The 23,998-nt window shown below is 42.2% G+C and overlaps 1 protein-coding gene across 4 annotated transcripts in view; it reads left to right on the forward strand.

Moving 5' to 3' along the window:
* abch1 (ATP-binding cassette, sub-family H, member 1) overlaps positions 1-23,998 on the forward strand; it is a 40,518-nt gene that overhangs the window by 6,167 nt on the left and 10,353 nt on the right. For all 4 annotated transcript variants that reach the window (XM_071205642.1, XM_034100131.2, XM_034100132.2 and 1 more), the window contains 10 exons: positions 3,634-3,793; positions 8,717-8,871; positions 13,192-13,299; positions 14,148-14,241; positions 16,547-16,621; positions 18,200-18,380; positions 18,845-18,941; positions 19,699-19,867; positions 21,600-21,700; positions 23,802-23,872. In XM_071205642.1, coding sequence (XP_071061743.1) covers positions 3,634-3,793; positions 8,717-8,871; positions 13,192-13,299; positions 14,148-14,241; positions 16,547-16,621; positions 18,200-18,380; positions 18,845-18,941; positions 19,699-19,867; positions 21,600-21,700; positions 23,802-23,872 — 1,211 coding nt within the window. The remainder of the gene's footprint in view (positions 1-3,633; positions 3,794-8,716; positions 8,872-13,191; positions 13,300-14,147; positions 14,242-16,546; positions 16,622-18,199; positions 18,381-18,844; positions 18,942-19,698; positions 19,868-21,599; positions 21,701-23,801; positions 23,873-23,998) is intronic.

Raw genomic sequence — 23,998 nt, forward strand, 5'->3', positions numbered from 1 at the left:
CCCACTTTCACCACTTACAGCGCCCATCGTACAGGGCAGATGAAAAGTGTAACCGGGGTGAAAAGGGTGTTACATTTACTTAATTATGAATGTTGTTACATCAAGGCCGAAAATTAGGATGAGCGCCAACGGTCAAAAATGTTTTTTCCCCTCCCAGAGCTACCAGCGCAGCGCCCCCCAGATCTGGCGACCTATGCCAAAAATCGGCCCTGCCTAGTACATACAGTGGCAATGTCTCAAGACTTATTATTTTAATAAATAAAAAAAAAGTTTTGTTTTTTTTGTTTTTTTTACTAACCTAGTAGCGGCGCACATATTTCAGCAGCGGCGCTGCGCCGCGACTATTTGTATATAGGGGAAACACTGTGTTATCTTAGGTGTAGGTGCTTACATAGACGCCAGGGACGTGCACAGACATTTGGAGGGGCTATTGCGCTAAACTAGAAAAGGGCAGCCCCCCGACCCCCCTGAAAACGTAAGAACTTTTTATAAAAAAAATTAAAACCAGGGGAAAAAATTGTTTGCGGTCCATATCTCATTAACATATCTAATGTTAGTGACTATTAAAGATAAAATGCGGACAATTCTGTTTTAATGTAGTTTGACCATTGTAACAGCTGTGCCTTAAAGAGCCTGTGACACGGTTTTCCCCATCATCCAAACCCATCAATTTGAGTACATACTGTCCCCTTGAAAACCGTTACTGAACTGATTTTGGATATTTGTACTTTGATAACCATTAATCTGCCTTCAATGTTGACAATTTTCTGGATCTTCTCGCGGATTCTTCAAGTCCCGCCAAATGATGGGTGACGTCATTGCGGGCACAGCGCTCCAGCTGCACCGTCCAGGATCCCAGCATCTGCATGGAAACCTTTATATATATACAGTCAGATGTAAACGCACGACGGCGCACACAGCAGCAAGCTCAGACAGCGAGGACAGGTTAATGTTGAACGTGTCTGAGAGCTCATATGAGGCTGAAGGATCGGTTTATGTTGTATCTGTTAGAAGTTTAGGAATGAGGTGCGTCAATATGGGCGATCATATGGCCATGTAGCCAGTGGTGGACTGGGACTAAAAATCATCCCGGGACTCTCGACCGGCCCACTTCGGTACCGCTAGTAAATTGTCAACGGGGGGAGCGGGGGATGTAAAATACAAATATAATGTATAATGTCTGTGTCTTTGACATTAGCGCTGCTAGCCACCTGTGCCCTGTACTACGAAGCCAGTTCAACAGACCCTGGATATGTTTGAGTAACAAACAAACTAACAACAACAAACTAACAAACGAGATCTCGCTAAGCGGTCCTACGACGCTGGTTATCAACTTGGTAAATCAAGCCAGGGTTTCTCTCTCCAGCTGAGAGCGCGTTCACGTCTAAGACACGAGTGGATCTGACTTTAATTACATTTGACTCGAGTGTTTCGTCAACATAATGTGTTAAATAATACTTCTGCATCCAGTCTGTGACACTATGAGTGTTGCACGGCCAGATGAGGCTGGAGAAGCTGACTCAGATAAGGAAATATATGATATATTATGATATTATATGATCGATGATCTGATTGATGATGTAATATGAATGATAAGTGCGACACGTCGGCGTCTTCTCTGCATACGGCAGTTTAAACTGTATTTTCTGTCAACGGGGGGAGCCTCGCTGCGGGGGAAACGGTGGACCTAGTGTCCCGATCGGAGTGAGAATAATAATAATAATCTGTGCATTTTATCCATTAATTTCCCCAACATTGTGGTAAAAAAAACACACGTTTAATCCATGTTGGTGTACTACAACTACAAAAAGCATCGGTTTGTTTTCTCATCAGTAAATGCAGACCGGCTCAAACAAACGATTTTTAATCATCATCCTCACTCATCATTTAATGTATCATATGTTCGCCGAATTGACATGAAAGCACTAATAAATGTAGTTTCATCCACTTGAGTTTATAACCACAAAAATAATCGATTTGTTTTTATATCACATCCGACGGGAGGAAATTCAGCAGCTCTCACTCCCGATTTTTAATCCTAATGTAATCATCATCTTCACCACGATCATTTATGTTTATGTCGCCGAATTGACATGAAAGCACTGACAAATATAAATATACTGTAGTCAACTTCATTAAAACGTTATTAACGTGCCTAAACTCAGTAATTCACCATTTCTACGCATGACACAACACACTTTGTCCGTGTTTGGCTCTCGAAGCGTTCCCGCATTGACGTCACTTCCGGCTTCCCCCAAAACTTCAAAATGAGTGAAGGAATTTCCCCGCGATGTTCGAAATTATTGATATTTAACGAAACGGTATCGCTTTTTCTTTTTTAAACTGACGGTTCGAGATTACTAGTAGCCCAATATTTCATTGCACAACAGTTGTTGGGATGGTGTCACAGGCTCTTTAAATAAAATCACTAATTGATTAAACCAGTTCAATACGCATTATTCTTATTCTTATCATTCATTATGAGCGCAGTAACGGTAAGGTATCTAATTACTTATGTATTTAGTATTCCATAACTTAATAACAGAGATGGTCAAACTAAAGTAGAGACATGGCAGAAATCCTACAATGAAGCGGGCAGTGAAGTGTTCTCCCGTATGTGAGAGAGGGCAATCAAGAAAAGAGAGAGAGGGAGTTTACGGAGCAGATGAGAAGACACAGAAAGACAGAAACACAATAACAAGTATATTTAGGTGTTTTTTTTTGTAAATAGTCGACGGTGTCAAGAGGAAGTAAAGTCCCTGGTTTGTGCCCTATACTCTAACTGCCATGAGAAAACTCAAAATCAATTTAAGTATATTTAAAAACGGGAACATTTCCGGGGACAGATTGACCCGAGGATTGGCCACCAAAGCCAGGCAGGCACATGATCACCATAGCCATATGAGGCCGGACTCGGAGGGCTTTCCTTTGCTTTCAGCTGTCAGATTGTAAACAAAGTCACATGACTGGGGGCAGATGACAGCGCTGACAAGGTGTGTTTTATCGCAGAGAGACTCTACAATACTAATTGTGGGCTTATCATGTATATTCGGCCACAACAGAAAAAAAAGATTTTCGCTCTCTCCAGAGGGGCAGGTCAGCCAAAAAGTTCAAAAGGGCCGTTGCCCGGGCAACATTAGCCCGTACCTGTGCACGTCCCTGATAGACGCTATCTACTCCCTTTTTTGAAACACTGATGAGGAACTCTTTAGGCTTCTTCAATGAAACAGAAACTACACTTCCTCTAACATGCTCCACTAGTTTCATTACACATTTGTGATTACTGAATATACTAGTTAGAGCTTTGAGTGTTTGCTACTAATTTCATATACTGTTGTTAACTCTAAAAACACATGATATAATAACAAAATAACATCAACTCTGACAACTTGACAGCTTGCAAAATTACCCTGAGAGACTTTTATCTCCAATTACTTCACTACTTCAGACTGTAACAAAACTACTGTAAAAAAACCCTCATATGTGCAATATATACTTTCTACATTTTATTAACGGTATTACTGCTACGACCATACTTTTTTATATTCACTTACTCCTCATGTGTTTGCCTCTTTATTAAATATACTAATAAAGTATTTCTGTTTCTGAAATGCTGTGTATTCTGTGTTGCAGTTATGGTCTTTTGGGCCCCAGTGGGTGTGGGAAAACCACATTACTGAAATGCATCGTGGGAACTTTGAAGATCTCACGGGGTCATATCAGCGTTTTGGGGAAGCCTCCTGCATTCCCTGGTCATCACGTGCCAGGCAGGATGGTCGGGTACATGCCGCAGGTAAACACCTTTTAAAATGTATCTTCCATTGAAATATGTGTACACGAATACACACCATGCATTTAGTCCTGCATGAAATATTTGTAAAAGCCACAAAACGATGCAAATCCGAGGCGTTTAACCTCCTGATGTTTGCACGTATACACACACAAAAAACAGTAAGAAGTAAGAGCATTATGCAGGAGAGGTTAAACGGCCACCAATGGCTTATGAAGTTACTGCCCCTATTAAATATCCATAGTCATAACTAAAAAGAGAAAGGGCAAACATATACAAACAAAGATTGCATAATTGATCAAGTCATTCAAGTTACAGTAATTTAACATAGAAGTTGAGAAGTTGAGATGTATAACAATAAAATCCATGAAGTGTTATACATCAAATTTAGTTTTTCAAATAAGGATAATCTAGACCAAAGTGATGGAAGTAGGTTGTCCCTGCTTAACTAAATTAAATGCAGGTTTAATTAATTAGATATTAAATATGCAGATGCCAGGTCAAATGATTTGCAGCTCTTTGTTAGCATCCAGTCCAATTACTTAGCTTACACATTCTGCCAGAATAAAGCGTTTACAAATGGTCAATATCATAACCATCTGAGGTGTGGTGGAGGGTTAGGGTCATTGGGTCTACATTAAGTACCCTACTCCTTTGTTTTAGCTTCTGTGAGTGACCTGGACTCTAGTGTGTCTGTCAGGGAATCATTTCGCCCTGCATGTCCTCCTTCGCTCTCTGACGCAGCTGACCAACCTTGATCAGCCGTTATCTCCCTTAAGGAGGGGCTGCCCTAGCAAGTTGTTGTTGTCTCTCGGTCAGAGATAGTTATTGTTGTGGGACACCTGAAACACATCCTTCTCGGGGTGTAGATGACCCCGAGCCATAAGCGACAACAAACGTGATTCAGTGTCCTCAGCTGTTTAGTCTATCTATGGAAGAATGTTGATTATTACACTCTGAACTAGTTAAAACCTGGAGCTACAGGAGGGGTCTTCAGAATTGATTGTGGCATCTCAACCGTGTGGTCAGACCGTGGCCCGTGGCATGTCTTGTGAATTCTCCGGCCGAAGCTCCAAATAAACCCTCAGTGTTTGTCATCAAAGCTCCAGCTCTCCTCGTGTCTCTCTTTGAGTCCTGACTCCAATTGCTTCAGAAGGTTCCCCCACATGTCTCATTACTGTCCCATTACATTACATTACATTGCATTTAGCTGACGCTTTTATCCAAAGCGACTTACAATAAGTGCATTCGACCAGGAAGACACAACCTTGAAGAAAACAGAATCATATAAGTCCATCAGGTTTCATAGAGCCAAGCATTTCAAGTGCTACTCAACTGGCTTTAGGTAAGCCAGTCCTTTATTAGTATATAAGTGCTCTGTTAGCAGTTATTTGTTAGTAATTCTATCGCTCGAGGTGGAGTCGAAAGAGATGAGTTTTCAGTCTGCGCCGGAAGGTGTGTAAGCTTTCTGCCGTCCTGATGTCAATGGGGAGCTCATTCCACCATCTTGGAGCCAGGATAGCAAACACACGTGTTTTTGCTGATGGGAACTTGGGTCCCCCTCGCAGTGAGGGTGCAGCGAGCTGTTTGGCTGATGCAGAGCGGAGTGCACGCGCTGGGGTGTACGGTTTAACCATGTCCTGGATGTAGGAAGGGCCAGATCCATTCGCAGCATGGTACGCAAGTACCAGTGTCTTGAAGTGGATTCTAGCAGTTACCGGAAGCCAGTGGAGGGAGCGGAGGAGCGGCGTGGTGTGGGAAAATTTAGGAAGGTTGAAGACCAGACGAGCCGCTGCATTCTGGATGAGCTGCAGAGGTCGGATGGCACATGCAGGTAGACCAGCCAGGAGGGAGTTGCAGTAGTCTAGGCGTGAGCTGACGAGAGCCTGGACCAGAAGCTGCGTGGCTTTCTGGGTCAGCTGGGGACGTATCTTCCTGATGTTATAAAGCGTGTATGTGCAGCAGCGGGTTGTAGCAGCGATGTTTGCAGTGAAGGACAGGTTGTTATCTAGGATCACACCCAGATTCCTTGCAGTCTGAGTCGGGGGAAACAACAGAGGTGCCGATGTTGATTGTTAGGTCAAGAGTGGGGCAATCTTTTCCCGGAAGGAAAAGCAGTTCAGTCTTGTCAAGGTTGAGCTTGAGGTGATGAGCAGACATCTACTGAGAGATGTCAGCTAGACGAGCAGAGATGCGTGCGACAACCTGGGTCTCTGAGCGGGGAAAGGACAGAATTAGTTGGGTGTCGTCAGCGTAGCAGTGGTATGAAAAACCATGCGGGCTAATGACAGATCCGAGCGAGTTTGTGTACAGGGAGAAGAGGAGGGGACCAAGAACAGAGCCCTGAGGGACCTCTGTAGTTAATTGACAAGGGTCGGACTCGGACCCTCTCCAAGTAACCCTGTAGGTACGGTCTTTGAGGTATGAGGTGAGGAGGGAAAGTGCAGAGCCTGAAACTCCAAGTTCTTGTAGAGTGTGAAGGAGGATCTGATGATTCACCGTGTCGAATGCAGCAGACAGGTCCAACAGGATGATGACAGAGGAGAGGGATGCTGCTTTAGCCGTGTGCAGTTCCTCAGTGACAGCAAGGAGGGCAGTTTCTGTGGAGTGACCTGCCTTGAAACCAGACTGGTGCAGATCCAGAAGGTTGTTCTGATGGAGATAACAGGAGAGTTGTTTAAAGACAGCGCGTTCAAGTGTTTTAGACAGGAACGGGAGGAGAGAGACAGGCCTGTAGTTTATAACATCAGACGGGTCGAGAGTGGGTTTCTTTAGGAGAGGGTTTACTCTTGCCTCCTTGAGACTGTTTGGAAAGTGACCAGAAGTTAGAGAAGTGTTGATGAAATGGGTGAGAAACGGTAGAATATCAGGAGCGATAGTCTGAAGGAGGTTTGAAGGGATAGGGTCCAGAGGACAGGTGGTAGGGTGGGCAGAGGTAATGAGGGTAAGAACCTCACTTGGCGAGAGAGGGGAAAAGGAGGTCAGTGTGTGGGTGAAAGGAGGGTCTGGTGACCCAGCGGTGAGTAAAGGTGAGTCAGAAAAAGAAGAGCGAATATCATCAACCTTTTTTTCAAAGTGGTTAACAAAGTCGCTTGACAGAAGGGAGGAGGGGGAGGGGCTTTGGGAGGGTCCAAGAGGGTGGAGAAGATGGAAAATAGTCTTTTGGGATTGGAATAGGAAGATTGGATCTTGTCTTGAAAGAAAGTGCTTTTTGCCAGAGAGATCGAAGCAGAGAAAGAGGAGAGGAGAGCCTGATAGGTTAGGAGGTCGTCGCGGTGTTTGGATTTCCACCGTTTCCGCTCTGCTGCCTGAAGGACGGTTCTATTAGCACGCAGTGCGTCATTTAGCCAGGGAGCAGGAGGGGACTGACGAGCCTGCCGAGATGTGAGAGGACAGAGAGAGTCCAGAGAGGATGAGAGAGTAGAGAGGAGAGTTTCTGCAGCAGAGTTTGGAGGCAGGAGTTGGAACGAGTCGGAGGAAGGGAGGGCTGAGAGCACCGATGAGGCAAAGGTAGAGGGGGAGAGGGAACGGAGGTTACGGCGGTCAGGTGCAGGATGAGAAGAGATTAGTTTGTTATGTTTGGAAAGGGGTAGAGAGAATGAAATGAAGAAGTGATCGGATGTGTGGAGCGGGTTACCTGATGAGGCTGATACCACACAATGAGCGTCCTCCCCTGTGTAACGCTCAGCATCACATTATCCCTTAAGGGAGTGATCTGTGACCCGGAGAGGATGAAAGGTGACACCTCAGGGTGCTCCTAAGGGTGCTACTGTACTGTAGTCGCTGTGAAGTACTGAAACGCTGGCAAAATATAATATATCATCATGATTTGTTGTTACAGAAACATGTGCATCATGTTACATTATTATTGCCATTTCATGATACTCTGTGACACTGAATACTTTCTCAGATTTGGCTCGTCAAGCTTCTTTTATTAGTTGATAAAAGTTACTCTGATATCCCTTAGAGCAGGGGTGTCAAACTCAAATACACAGTGGGCCAACATTACAAAATCGATACTAGTCGAGGGCCGGACTGGTTCAATGTTTATTGCAAAACTTATTGAAATTAACTTATTGCACCTTTTAAACCTGGAACTAACAAAGCTTAAATGATTGCCTATAAAAACAACATTAAACATTAAATAATCAGTTGCGTTCAATTCTTATGGCTCTATCTGCAGCTTTTCCAGAGTCATTTCTTATGATTACATTTTTCCAAAAACTATTTCCCTCAAAGAAAAAAGCAAACATGCCCTGTTGTCTCAAGAAGGAAACATCCATTGAACTCAGTGTGCTGCTCTGTGATGCTAGTTCAAGCAGATACTTTCATAGTTCATCAATGTTTGGGGTCAGGCTCTGAGCTCAGGATGGAGTGAAGGTGTGCGTGCAATATACCGGCGGGCCAGATCTAATAGTAATTAGAAATTATTCTGTGGGCCGAAATTAAATCCACCACGGGCCTGATTTGGCCCCCGGGCCTTGAGTTTGACACGTGTGCCTTAGAGGTATCCTTCAAACTTTTGTTTTAATATTTAGGTACCACCATCTGTGTGTCTTCTTGTGGAGTATGTATTGAATTTTCCAAATAACTTCCAAAAAATCATCATAAAATCATGTATTATGTTTCTAAATGTGTAGCATTAAGACAGGGATCAACTTTTTATTTAGGTGTCAGGCCATCCTCAAAAGATATTATATCAAATGTAAATATAGAAACAAACAAGGGAAAGGAGGGTTTGGTTTGCAAAGAATTTGATAGCATTATGATTATGTTCAGGTCAATGTTGGAGTTACTCCTGGAGATCAAAAAGCTGGGGGTTAAAAGCATATCATGTTTGCTATCAAGTACTACCTGTCTTCGCTGTGATAAAAACGTCTACACACATACGTCTTTGACACGTGGGTGTGCTTGTTTGTTGCCCAGGAGCTGGCGTTGTACAGCGAGTTCACCATCAGTGACACTCTCAGTTTCTTCGGCCGAATCCACGGCCTGACGTCGAAGGAAACCAAGGCTCGCACGGACTTCCTCATTGACTTCCTGGATCTACCTCAGAAGCACAGCCTGGTCCGAAACCTCAGGTAAAAACACATGTAGCACTTTGTGATTTATAACTTAAAATCTCCAGAGATGTTGGCTTTTCTACATGCAGGGCTGCAGGTAGGACAGGCCATTTGATTGCGCATGGGTTTATTGTGAAACCACTCACCTTTAGTTCTGGAGTTTGCTTTCATTTGCTGCAGGTGCACTTTGGACAACAACATGGGGAATCAATAAAGAATATGTTCATTTTGATTTAAGACAACTACTACGACTCCGACAACTTTTACCTAAATTAATTCAATGATGTCTCTTTGTTTGAAAAATAGCATCACACTGAAATATTCTTTTCGTCTTTTTCGTGAAGCCTAATGTAGTAAATCCCCAGATACGATCTCCAGTTTATGAAGTGAGTCTACAGACGCCTGTGGACTTTGACACCTAAATCACCCAAAGATGACGTGCACTGCACACACAGACGAACATCATCCGTGTCTCCTCCACAGGTTGTATCTTAGTGAGCATAAAACATGACGACTGTTTGATGAGTAAACAAACAAATGTCAAATAGAGAGACTTTGCTTTGGATAAAACTCTCACCATGAAACCACTTTCATTTTTGCATCAGTGTTGCCAGATTTGAGTGAGTCCAGGTAGCTCTGTCAGATTTTAAAACCATCTCAATCGTCATAAATTAACCTCTGCAGCATTAGAGTTAGCATTAGCATTTCTATCCTCTGCGATAGTATGATATTTGTTATTTAGCGGGATGTCCTAGGTTATTTACTGAAGAAATCATAGAGAGCTTGGTTGGAAATACATCAGTGGAGGCGTGTGGCGCAGTGGACTAGTCCGTTGCTGTTGGGATCAGGGGAGCACAGGTTCAACCCCCACTGCAGTCAGCATGTCGTTGTGTCCCTGAGACACTTCAGCCCAAATTGATCCTGTGGGGATTGCCCACAGTAATGAGTATGTAAGTCGCTTTTGATAAAAGCGTCTAACATGTAAACATGTTAATTAAATAACAGAAGAGAAGTCACCGATGAAGAGCTGTCTCTCCTACTTTTCATCATGGGAAACCTCCCAGATGGTACAAAAGGTAGCCTAAAACTTGTGTTCCCTGCCCGATCTAATGAAAAGGAGCTCAATCTTGCCTCACTGGATTGTTTGCTTTGGTTTAGTCATTGTGTAAAAGGTCCATTTACTCCATAAAAGGTTAAATTGAGGAAACATGTTAAGTTGCCAGAAGTATATTACTCTATGGTGTTCAGTTACATGCTGTAAAGAAGTCCCTCTTTGTGCTAGAAAGTCTTAAAGGGGACCTATCATGCAAAATGCACTTTTTGATGTCTTTTATACATAAGATGTGTCCCCGGTGTGTCGGTGAACTCACGCAGCGTCAGAAAATAAAACCCTCTCTCTTTTCCTCCGTACCCACATCTCTAAAAACGGAGCTGCAACGGAGCTGATCCAGATTTGCGTCCGATATGACGTAATATCTGAAATGTGGACCCACGGCTCAATCAGAAACGTTGCTATCAGAAACAATGCCCGACTGTTTTGGACGTAATATGGTCGGTGTTTACATTAGCATCGCTAACACTCAGAGCTAACCTGTACTGGAGAGCATGTGTGTGAAGAAGCAGGAAGTACAAAGGAACTCACCTTGTGGTATAACCGGCAAGAGAGAAAGCCTTTGAGCTCCAGACTGTTTCAGAGAGAATCCTTGATAATCCATGATATGGCGTTTCATCACGGCAGTATTTAGTTTAGACGGTAGCTGCCGGGTCCCGCATGAGCTCAGACCCCTGCTTTTTTATATCAATCTTTTCTTTTTTTAAAGCTTTATACCCAAATCAGCACGTTTGAAACAGGATGTGAAATGGAGAGATATGAGGCATGGCTAGAATGGGTGATCTGTTTGGTATTTTGAGCAAAACACTTCATAGACATGTTTTTTATATATTTTTATATATCTGAGGCCTATGCTATTGCCTACAAATAGCATGATAGGTGACCTTTAAAACGTTGTATACCTTGTGCACACCTGATATTAACTTGTTACTCTTTCACCAAAGATTAGCAGTTCTGAATTGCAGCACATGTTTATTGTCCCTAAACACATCTGCAGAGCCTTGTTTTATGTTCCCAAATAAACCTCAGCTATAATCAGTTCCTTAAATGTAGCTGCTTTCCACAGAGACACAGACTGTGACCAAAAAAAACTTTGCTCACAGACCCTATAAGGAAAGGATCAAGAAATAGATTTAAAAATAGGGTTTTTGGCCTTTTATCAAATATTTCTGTTGCATTCCTGCTTTCAAGTTCTTTTTGAAAATGTGCATTTAGTCTTAATGTGAAACCATGCTGCACGATGTCCTAGACCAGGGGTGGGGAACCTTTTTCCTCTGAAGGGCCATTTCAATTTTTTCAACATCCTCCGAGGGCCGTACAAATTATTGACCTCTGCTTAAAAATCACAGCACATTCATTTGGCCTTTCTTTCATGCTGTACAAAGAAAAAGCAACCTCTTAATCCAGATATCTCACCATGACTCGCGCATGCATGCACGTGCACGGTTGTGGCATGACCACCATAACAGAAAGATATGGACACAAGATGTGTGCAAAATGTATTTAGTTTCCTATCCACGTGGACATGATTTAAGTGGGGGGGACCTAACCTCCTCTAGGGGGGTGTTCTCCCCCAGGAAGATTTTTTTTTAAATATTGAATATGAAAGCATCAATCTGGTGCACTTTGAGAGCAAAATGAAGAGATCTATGGATACATCTCTCAACACCCAGATGAAACAGAACTGTAAACAGATTTACTTTTTCTTTATGGATATTTTACAAATCACTCTCCTTTCAAACTGTATTCTTGTTTATTAATAACAACTTTTGTTTACTGTCATATAGTATTTTATACCTGTTTACTTTATTTTCTTGTTTTTTTATAACTATAATGATCATATAAAGATGTGCCTTCACCTCACTGGTTGGAGAAAAAGCTTCTTATATTCGTTAGCATAGCTAGCTAACCAGATGCTAATAACAACACAGTTATTGACTGTATGATCAGAATGACAGATGAACAGATCTACACTGGGCTTTCAGCTAGAGACACAGCCACGCAGAAACTGCGGCACGTGTAGCCTACGGACTTATGGGTACTGCAATTTTTTGAAGTCCCGGAGCGGCGTTCTGGTGCTCTCCGTCAGAACTGCACCGGTGCATGTCAAACGAGACCTATACCACGTGATGACACGTTAGGCTCGTGTTGTGTTCAAGGACCATGACCGTTGCCAGGAAAAACAGGCACTTGCTTGTTTAATTATTTTGCGGTCTAGATTTCTTTAATTTTTTTTCTTTTTTGCGTGTGTTTATAAATTACCTCGAGGGCCAAACCAAATGGTCTCGCGGGCCGTATACGGCCCGGGGGCCGGAGGTTCCCCACCCCTGTCCTAGACAATGCCTTGCACACAGAGAGAGATCAATAAAAACAGTACTTTATAAGAACTACTTTCATAATCATCTCATATTCCTGCTCCGAATTCACATCCCGGATAATTACAAAGACTTCCTCCAACCTGCTTTCATTCACTGGAGCCCTTCATGTAATATTTACGTGGTGCTTCGTGTATCACGGCAGCAGCAGAAAGCATTCCCGGTGAGAAGGATCTGTGTTTTTGTTTCTGAGATGGCTCTGCTGCTGCAGCCGTGATGTGTTGTTGAAACTGTTCCCTGCGCAAAATATGAAAGCGGGATCATCAATCAGCCGGTTTATGCTTCATATTCATTCTTCTTTTGTCTTAAAGTAGAATGAATCAGGTCATATTTGATTTGCCGTCAAATTAATTTGTAAAAAAAGGAAAGTTGTTTTTGTTTTATGATATCAATACATTAATGTAAAGTTGTCTTTACCTCCTTATGTTCTTCGCTCAGGTGTTGTTGTTTGTATTGTCGTCGGGCCGGTTCGCCCTTCAGGATTGGCTCTGCTGCGGCACGCTGAAAAAACTGAAGCATTGACTTTAAGTAAATGTAATCTGTTGACAGAATACATTTCATTAAAGTCAATGCTTCAGTTTCTTCAGTGCATGCACAGAGCGGGAGATTATTCACCTCGGACGCCCTTAGACTCTTTTGTCTGTCTCACTTCCCGTTTTCTCTGTCTGTCTGTCTGTCTGTCTGTCTGTCTGTCTGTCTGTCTGTCTGTCTGTCTGTCTGTCTGTCTGTCTGTCTGTGTGTGTGTGTGTGTGTGTGTGTGTGTGTGTGTGTGTGTGTGTGTGTGTGTGTGTGTGTGTGTGTGTGTGTGTGTGTGTGTGTGTGTGTGTGTGTGTGTGTGTGTGTGTGTTTCAGTGGCGGTCAGAAGCGCAGAGTGTCTTTGGGTGCGGCGCTTCTTCAGAACCCCGAGCTGCTCATTCTGGACGAACCCACCGTGGGAGTGGACCCTGTGCTCAGGGCGAAGTATGTGTAACACACACACACACACACACACACACACACACACACACACACACACACACACACACACACACACACTCTATTTTTACTGCACTGTTAGTGTACAGTTTTATTATTATTGTGTTGCTGTATTTATTGTATTTTTGTAACTCTGGCACAACAATTTCCTTCGGGATCAATAAAGCCTTGTCTTATCAATAAGTGCAATCAAACATGTGGGTACAGCCAAAAAAAGCAGGAATGATCAACTTCGAAATATCCAAATATGCTGATCTATTTCAAGTGCTCGATTTAGAGACAAAAGGAGAAAGAGGTTATGTGTTTTTAGTTTGTATCAGTGTGGTATCATGCAGCATGTCCACTGTTCTCCAGTTTAGTTCCCCCTTAGGAAAGGAACGTGCAGCCAACATCAGTCATTTCACAAATCCCCCTTATAAAAACATTAAAAACTAAAGTGAGATTTATATATACGGCCAGAATATATTAAGCTAGTTGTAACAACGGCAAAAGACCTGCATGTTAACTCAGCCTTATTTGTTTCTAAAGATAAATGATTGACAAGATAAATGACATTTCCAATTGAGCTTCTAACTTCCATCTTTCTTTCTTATTCACTTGTTGTAGAAAATCTGTCAGAAACCTTGTTAAAAGCAAGCTGCTCTTGCTCAGTATGCAGCTCCCGTCTGGTTGTTTAAAAGTAGCTCAGAGCCTCAGCAGATCCGTAGCTTGGCAGGAAAACTTCTGCTGGCGAAGCTGTGAGCTCTTTCTGACTGAAAGTTTAGGAAAACACTCCTAGAAACGGATTAGAAGGCGTTGTGTAATCTGTTGGGTTCCTCCGCTCTTTCCTCCAGGATCTGGCAGCATCTGGTGGAGATTGTGAAGACGGGGAAAGTCTCTGTCATCATCACCACACACTACATCGAGGAGGCCAGGCAAGCCAATGTGGTGAGATACTGTGTACATGCATGGACACACACATACAAACACACACATGCACACACACGCACATTACATTGACTTACATGCATTTCCTGGAGACTTAGCCTAACCCTAACCCTAACCAAGTCTTCACCCTAAAATTAATGATTCACATGTGATTGTGTAGACAGATTTAGGTCCCCACAAGTATAGTAATGCTAGGCCACACACACACACACACACACACACACACACACACACACACACACACACACACACACACACACACACACACACACACACACACACACACACACACACACACACACACACACACACACACACACACACACACACACACACACACACACCGATAGAACAAAGCACTATGTCTGCACTGGTCCGCATGTTTCATAAAGAAAACAGTGAGTCCATTGATATATGCATCTTATTATAAGTTTAATCCTGATTAGCTTTGACAGGAGGACAAAAGCTTCCAATGGAGTTTGTATAGGCGCTCTATTTTGAATGAACTAAAGGTTTGCTCATATTTTTAGTTACTAGTTTAGTTTTAGAAGATACAATGAGATCCAAAGCCAAAACAATTGTGTTCCTTTGTGCCATAAAGCTCCATTATTGTTGTAAAAGCATTCAAAATGTATTTAATGCTGACCCTTCTGACACCATCGTGCTGCTGTAAATACTAACTAAAGCACCACACGTGTACTAATCCACCTCTGAAAATAGTCCCCCACAAATGCTGTTTGAGAAATGTTGAGAAATTGGAGTCCGGACTCAAAGAGAGACACGATGGAGAGCTGGAGCTTTGACGGCAAACACTTACGGTTTATTTGGAGCTTCGGCCGGAGAATTCACAAGAGATGCCACGGTCTGACCGCACGGTAGAGATGCCACAATCAATTCTGAAGACCCCTCCTGTAGCTCCAGGTTTTAACTAGTTCAGAGTGTAATAATCAACATTCTTCCATAGATAGACTAAACAGCTGAGGACACTGAATCACGTTTGTTGTCGCTTATGGCTCGGGGTCATCTCCACCCCGAGAAGGATGTGTTTCAGGTGTCCCACAACAATCACTATCTCTGACCGAGAGTTGCCCGGGCATAAACTGGTAACATCAACAAAATGCTAGGGCAGCCCCTCCTTAAAGGCTCTGTCACACTGTCCCGAAATTGACACCCGATGCACACACGATAAAGGAAATGTTCAAATTCGGCTGTGATCGTAGCAACATCGGGCCATTCGTGAGGGCATCTTAAGCCTTCGTATGACCGCCGGTGGAGTTTCTCAGGCTCCGGCAGCAACTTCGTGAGCGGCAACTTCGTAAGGCACTCGTGAGGGCATCTTGTCAAATAGTGTCATCTTCGTGTTATCATCGGGCATTCGCCCTCACTCTGATCGAGGCGAATGCCCGATGGCACCGATGATAACACGATGCCCTCACGATGGCCTTACGAAGGGCAAAATTGACACACGAATTCAACACGAAAATGAACCTTCGCAAGGTCCTTCGGCAATTTGTTGGCATGCCAAAGATTTTGGCACCGCTCACGAAGTTGCTGCCGGAGCCTGAGAAACTCCACCGGCGGTCATACGAAGGCTTAAGATGCCGTCACGAACGGCTCGATGTTGCTACGATCACAGCCGAATTTGAACTTTTCCTTTATCGTGTGTCCATCGGGTTGTTTTATTGCACAACAAAATCATGTAAACATATTATGTAAATAACCCAATTTGTGTTCTGTGAAACTAAAAAGGCTATAATATTTTGAAGGACAGTTGACAGGAAGTTGTTGTTGTTATGGAAACAACATTGCGGAGAAAACGTAATATTTTCTACATATAAAGACGGATAAAGTAAAGAACAAAGTCTGAAGATATCAGTGCAGTATCGTTTTTGGTACTTTCATTGCAGTTGTATGTCTTCAATGTAATGTAAATGTTGCCTTTGTGTGTGGTTCGGGGCCATCTTCGTGCGAAATTCACAATTCCATATTCGTGTGTCCATCGGGTGTCAATTTTGGAACAGTGTGACAGGGGCTTAAGGGAGATAATGGCTGCTCAAGGTTGGGCATCTGCGTCAGAGGGTAAAAGGTAAACATGTATACAGAATTAGTCCCTTATTCCTGACAAAAGTTTGTACGGTACTTTAGGCTGCCACAAGCTAAGTTTGGTCTCTTTTGATTTAATGTTGAAGTTAATCATGTTAGGTTATATGTTTCAATCAAACAAATGTTTTGCCTTTTATTTGAGTTTTAAATAGAAAGCGATGTCATCCATTGATCTAATATTCTCGCTGCTGTTTTCCTCCAGGTGGGTCTCATGAGGAACGGCCGTCTGCTGGCTGAAGGAACTCCAGACGCTGTCATGAAGATGCACAACGCCGCGGTGAGTGTGTGTTTAAACCCTGAAGGGACGTACAGACACCCAGGGGTGCTGGTAGTCAGGGAGGAGAGGTTGTTAATGGGACCACAAAGGAAGGTATAACCTGTCCTGTGAAACATCTCATAAACAATTCAAGCTGCTCTCTGTAGAGGCTCAGCCAACGCTTTGTTGTTATAATGGACGGGCTTATTACCTACACTGACTAATTAAAAAGTCTGGTAGCAAAGTTTCCAACTGAACGCTCAGTCCGTTTGCTTTCCTGTTGAACTGTCTACCTGTCATTTGAACCAGCTTTCCAATAAGCACACACAACATGACGTTCAGAAACACAACTAAACTTCGGCAGCGAGATGTTGCCTTGGTGTGTGTGTGTGTGTGTGTGTGTGTGTGTGTGTGTGTGTGTGTGTGTGTGTGTGTGTGTGTGTGTGTGTGTGTGTGTGTGTGTGTGTGTGTGTGTGTGTGTGTGTGTGTGTGTGTGTGTGTGTGTGTGTGTGTGTGTGTGTGTGTGTGTGTGTGTGTGGTCAAAAACTGTTTAACTTCTGGTCAATCCTTTGAATAAACAAACAAACAGTGTATATCAGGAGCGCTAACTCAACATAGCCTACAACAGACTATGCAGATTTGTTCTTGGTTGTCCTTTTCATACACATCACTGCACAAAGTATAACCAACTTAAATGGCCTTCTTTAAATGTAAGAAGACACACGCATTGGCTTCAGCTGATATTTAAATGCATTTATCTTAACTATCCCCCTTATTTAAAGCAGTATTTTGTACCCTACTCGCCAATTCATCAAGTTAGACACTGTCCAGATTTATTTCTCTGTCCCCTCTGCAAAAACATTGATTGGCAGAAAAGCGTTCATGTTCAAAGCCCCAACTGACTGGAATACTTTACCTGCTGCCATTAGATCTCGTGCATCATTGGGTTTATTTAAACATGCATTATCATCTCACTTTCAACTGGTCTGCACTTGTTATAACTGATATTGATGAAACTGATTTGCTTGACTGTCTCAAATTGTAATGATTGTGTGCATTGCTTGAATTTCACTTAACAGACGTGTGCGTGGTTTGTCTTGTGTGTCATGTTTTGCATTTTGTCTTTTTGTTTATGTATGTCTGTAAGTTGTTGCTATTGTCGGGACCCCCTTGAAAACGAGATGGTGCATCTCAAGTGGTTTATCCCAATGAATAAAATGTCTATATAATTAACATGGCCCCTCATTATACCTACTTTTAGTGTTTATTAAACGAGGGCCATGCATAAAAAAACCTTCAATATTCATCATTAATGCAGCTATGACATAATGTTGATCTGATTGATAAGTTGCTGTCATGGTTACATACTGTATATTGGTAGTTTGAGCCCTCCTCACCATTATGTAAATACTGCTATATTTTACTATATTTTTCACATTTTCTATTATTTTTTTATGTTGTCTTAAATAGTTCTCCATCTGTGTTTTTCATTTTTTTTTTTTTTATGTATGCACCACGACACCAAGTCAAATGTCTCGTACGTGTCAACCTACCAGGTAATAAACCCGTTTCTGATTCTGATTCATTTTCTTCCCTCAGACGCTGGAGCACGCCTTCCTGCATCTGTGTGAGACGTCGGATCAGATGGGCTCTAAGCGGGGGGACAGTCCAGAGGGGGGGCCGCTGGAGAACAGCCAATCATTCGAGAGCAGACCAGACGAGAGTCTGCCGATTCTCGCCGTCGGACCGGGAACCCCAGAGGAACTTCCGAAATATTCAGGTACCAGTTTGAAACATGGGAAAAAAAGTTTCAAAATATGACCATCATTTTTTACGAGTCTTGCAATCTGCATGTTGTTTCAGGAAGATACAAATATGAATGGTGTGAAAAATATGTAAATATGACCATTAAGAGGAAAGGCAGGTTTATTTATAAAGCGCATTTCAACAAGGTCACTCAAAATGCTTTACACAAAACAGTAAAAGCATTTGAACAAAAGAAGTACATCATAAACATGAATATCAACATGTAATCATTTAACATATGGACATTAAATACAAACAAATACAGCTGAAGAAGAAGAAGATATACCTTGGTTCCATTCAGCTTATTTTCTTGATTTTACAATAAATAATATTGATAACATGGATATTTAATGTTGAATTGTGTGCATTTTACAAACTGTACCACCTTTTACAATGTGCTTATCCTTGCCGTGTTTTAAAATGTGTTTTTGTGTTCAGCGGACTGGAAGGTGCGAGCCAGACACGTTATGCCCAAGTGGAGAAACATCGCCGCCCTGATGATCAAAACAATGGTGCGGATGAAGAGAATGCCGGGGTATGTAACAGTTAACCCATTCAGCAACTTAGTGGACATTTGTTTTCAAGTAAACTACTGAAATAAAAGACTGAGCAAGTAACAGTTGCTGTTGGAGTAGAATCCAGTTAAAGGTCCAGTAGATGTTTCAAGTCCTCTTTCAAGAGGGGAAAATCGGAGAAGACTTCGCACAATAGTATAGCAAGTGTTACGGCCCCTACACACAGCCAATCTGTTACGGTGTGTGCAGGAAGCAGGACCCAAATGCAGATTAAAGTGTCAAAAATATCTTCTTTATTTCAAGGCTATACTATAAACAAAGACAGAACAGAACACTCACCGAAGACCAGGTCATAACACAAGACGAACCGACAAAGACAGACAGAAAAACAGAACAAGACACAGGTGAGGAGGGAGGAGAAAACACAGGGACACCAGGTGCACACAATCGGGTAATAAGACACACCAGGGAAACTAACGACAGAAAACCAAAGACAGATCTAAAGACAAAACACAACACAGACAGAAATAGGCAAGACAGGAGGTGAAGACCTTTCAAAATAAAACATGAAACAAAAGACAGAAAAAGACAAAATACAATAAAGACAGATCTTGACACAATCAAACCGCTGCTTGTGTGTCCGGGGCGGGAGATTCAGGTGATTGGTTGTTGGTCTAGCTTCAGACATGCCCGCCGGCAAGCGTCAACGCACGCCGCCGTGTGTAGGGGCCGTTAATGTGCCCATACCATTAACATAATTTCCCTTTGTGTTGGCAGCTCGTTGTGTTTCCAGTTCCTGCTGCCCGTCATCCAGGTGTCTCTGATCTGTGTGTGCATCGGAGCTGACCCAAAAGGGATCCAGGTTGCCGTGGTGAACAACGAGACCTCCCCCTCCTCTTACAGCCAATCACTGCTCTCCTTTCTGGACAACTCCAGCGTGGTCCAGGTATTTAATACTTTAGTTAATCGTGCAACATTACCCGAAGAGGAAGTGGGGAGTTTTTATTTACTTACTTTTATATTTGGGCAACAGAGAGAAACACCACACATTGCCATTGAGCAAATCCCATCTTCTTTATAAGAGTTTACAGAATAAGGAAAGTTAACAGGAAGCATCAAAGTACACTGAACACAAATATAAACGCAACACTTTTGTTTTTGCTCCCATTTTTCACGAGATGAACTCAAAGATCTAAAACATTTTCTATAAACACAAAATAACCATTTCTCTCAAATATTGTTCACAAATCTGAAAAACTCTGCGATAGTGAGCACTTCTCCTTTGCCGAGATAATCCATCCCACCTCACAGGTGTGGCATATCAAGATGCTGATTAGACAGCATGATTATTGCACAGGTGTGCCTTAGGCTGGCCACAATAAAAGGCCACTCTGAAATGTGTATTTTTGCTTTATTGGGGGGGTCTGGGGGGGTCCGAAAACCAGTCAGTATCTGGTGTGAGGGTTAGGGTTAGGGTTAGGGTAATGTTTTGAATCGAGTGGCCCATGGTGGTGGTGGGGTTATGGTATGGGGAGGCGTATGTTATGGACGACGAACACAGGCCATTCGATTCACAACATTACCCTAACCCTACCCCTACCCCTACCCCTCACACCAGATACTGCCTGGTTTTCGGACCCCCCCAGACCCCCCCAATAAAGCAAAAATGCACGTTTCAGAGTGGCCTTTTATTGTGGCCAGCCTAAGGCACACCTGTGCAATAATCATGCTGTCCAATCAGCATCTTGATATGCCACACCTGTGAGGTGGGATGGATTATCTCGGCAAAGGTGTTTTTTTGTTGCTAAACCTCTCTAAAAGTAACTTGTTTTGCATCAATCTTGATACAGGGTACTTATTATATGTTATAGTTTGGATTCCTAAAGCTTTTAGTCTACTATCCCAGCATTCAAGGGTGGTTTTCACTATAAGTAATGTTTTTTTTTGGACGGACACTATAATCTACATTTTTTTACTATGTTCAATCTGAATTTACTTCACGATAAAACAATTATATATTGATTCTGACTTTTCTACATCCAACTCACAGGTTTATCATTGCTTTGAGAAAAAAGATTATTAATTTACCCCTTTTAGAAGTGAAGTTATGGTCATTTGTTCTGGGAAGGTCATTTTTTAGCCTGAGGCCTGAAAAACAGGCTTGGGGCTTAACAGGTTAAAAAGAGAGTTTTCTTCAGATGTGTTGGTAGCATTTCTTCCCTGCAGCAGATATACTGTAAACTGATTCAAGTTTATTTTCTCTTGTTGATTTATTATGATTGTTCAATCTGGAATGACAGATTGTAACTGTATACACAACCAGACTGCAAAGAAGTGTGTTTGTTTCTGGGCTCACACTGACTGATGGTATCTGAAGTATTTCAGGCTAGAAAAGGACGTGCCAGGTGTCGGCCGGTTGGTTTCACTTCTGTTAGAAGAACAAACACTAAGACTTTCATTTTCGAGAAAGGTTGTTTCTCTGCTTCACATTGAACCTCAACCTTTTAATATACTGTATACAACATGTGACGAGAGAGTATGTGAAGCTGCTCAATAAACAACATTAGAATCTTTAGAAATATGCAACCCACTGTCGCTGGAATAAAGTAGCATTCACTTGATATAAAAACGTTAAAATATTGGGTATGATATATAATTTGCGTCTTATGTATCCACAGGTGAACTTGAACCATACAGAAGCTTTTGAAGGGATTTATAACGGAGAGTACTGGGGCGTCATCGGCTTCGGGGAGAACTTCACCAGCTACCTGACGAAAAGGTGAGAGAAACGGGTATTCTCAATACCACAGAAATCACTTAATAATTATTTGATAAATGCCAAAAAAAGGTAATATCTTGTTGGTTATCCATCAAATACTTCTCTCCCACAGTTAAAATGGCTTATTTCGTATCAGAATACAAATCAGAGTCAGAAATACTTTATTTATCCCGGGGGGAATTAGAGATAGAAACGGTTGCTCTTGTTTAGAATAAAATGTATATAAAATAAATATATTTATATAGACAAAGAGTAGTCAAAGTAAAAATGGGCAGATGTATTTCAATATATATCAACAACAAATAGGTACAACTATGTATATTAGAATGTATACAGTAGTGAAACAATATTAACCCAAAAAACAATGTACAGGATATGAAGACACACTGTAGGTGTCTGCTAACATCAGCAGGAGGATACCAATGTATAACCACATTCAAAAAGCGTAAGTGTAACAAAACACAAATGCAAACTCCTGCATTCTCTTTGTTGCACATCGATCTTCTTGGAGAGTAAAGCTAGACAATCCTTACTGGTCTGTTATTGAAAAACAGTCACAAGTCAAATTAAATGTTGTTGCTCCCTGCTGTAGCGCCCCTAGCTGCAACTTTAAGCCATTTCACGTGACGTGTTTTTAGTTCGTTATGATCCACTGGATGTGTTTGTTTTCACCTCCTTCACATGTGGAGCGTTTTTGGCTAAAGTTCAACATGGTATTTAAAAGAAAAACCCAATGCACTCTGTTCTTACATAAATATAAATGCCTTCATTGTTATGGCAAAGTCATTGTAGAGGCTAAGTCAACGCTTTAAGCCTCTGAGGGTCCGCTTGGTGGGTGTAATTGACCTTTATTCGGCAGCAAACTTGTGTGCGTCAATTACACCCACCAAGCGGACCCTCAGAGGCTTAAAGCGTTGGCTTAGCCTCTACATATAGTCAAAACCTGTATGGGCCTTCCGGCGGAACCTCTCACCAACACACACACAGTATGTCCCTACCTCTATACCCACAGTTAATTGGCTCCTACAGTCATGTTAGATCTAAAAACAAGCTCTCCATCAATCCTTCGTCAGGGAGTTGTCGCTCTCTGTCTTTGACTTTGACGCATAAATCAAACCTAAACAATGCTCACACACACACACACACACACACACACACACACACACACACACACACACACACATACACATACACATACACACACACACGCACACTATAGTCATGTGAGGGTGACTCAACAGAGTGCAAGTGCATACGTTGTTGTTTCAGGTGTGTGTGTGTGTGTGTGTGTGTGTGTGTGTGTGTGTGTGTGTGTGTGTGTGTGTGTGTGTGTGTGTGTGTGTGTGTGTGTGTGTGTGTGTGTGTGTGGTGTGTGTGTGTGTGTGTGTGTGTGTGTGTCCTGGGTAGACAGTCTGGTCCTGTCCCTAACACACCTGTCACAGCTGAGCAACAAAAAGTCATGTGACTCCACGGCCTGAGAAAAACAAAGGGTGTCATGCGGGTCATGAGAAAATGATCTAATATGTTCACAGTGTTATCCTTATGGGATTTTATTATGTGAACAGTTTGCATCAGTTCATTGTTTATTAATTACTGTGTGGACGAGGGATGGCACCTTACCTACCTTGTGAGGGAAATGTAACTCAATTCATTATTAAAGGAGAAATGAACACGTTATAAATACAACTCTTTAAATGATGACACATACACATATGGGTGTTATTCCAAGTGGAGTTGTAACACATGTCAACTGTAGATGTAACTTTATGGCTCATTTAGCAACTGTTCTTTGTTTTGCCTTCAGAAAAAATGTATGTTTTCGGACAACAATATTCACATGTCATTCAATATTCAGTTGAACTTTTATGTAGGACACTAGTTAATACCAACATGCACTGTTTTATGGTCTTCCATCACCATCTCTGTCCGTCTGTCTTCCTGTTCCTGTAAACAGCTTGTGTTGCAGATAACCTAACAATATTCTGCATCTTCAGCATCTAACCCCTCTTCTTGTTTTCTTGTATTGAAATATTCCAGTTGTGTTGATAGTCGCTGAAAATTAAATATATTTTCAGATTATGAACCTGTTCTTTTTTTACAGGATGATGTCGCGGCAGGTTTCCAGAGAAGTGCTCGATGGAGGATCAATACACGTCTGGCTGGACCTGACGAGTAAGAACTCTCATAGTTTGTAGTGTTTTTGCTGAAATGGGTACTTTTACATACATTTACACTGAAATATTGCTATTAAATGCATGGCAAAAACTCATTGGTGCAACTTAAAGGTGGGGTAGGTAA

The sequence above is a fragment of the Pseudochaenichthys georgianus genome, chromosome 15, assembly GCF_902827115.2.
Source record: "Pseudochaenichthys georgianus chromosome 15, fPseGeo1.2, whole genome shotgun sequence".
NCBI classification, from domain to species: domain Eukaryota; kingdom Metazoa; phylum Chordata; class Actinopteri; order Perciformes; family Channichthyidae; genus Pseudochaenichthys; species Pseudochaenichthys georgianus.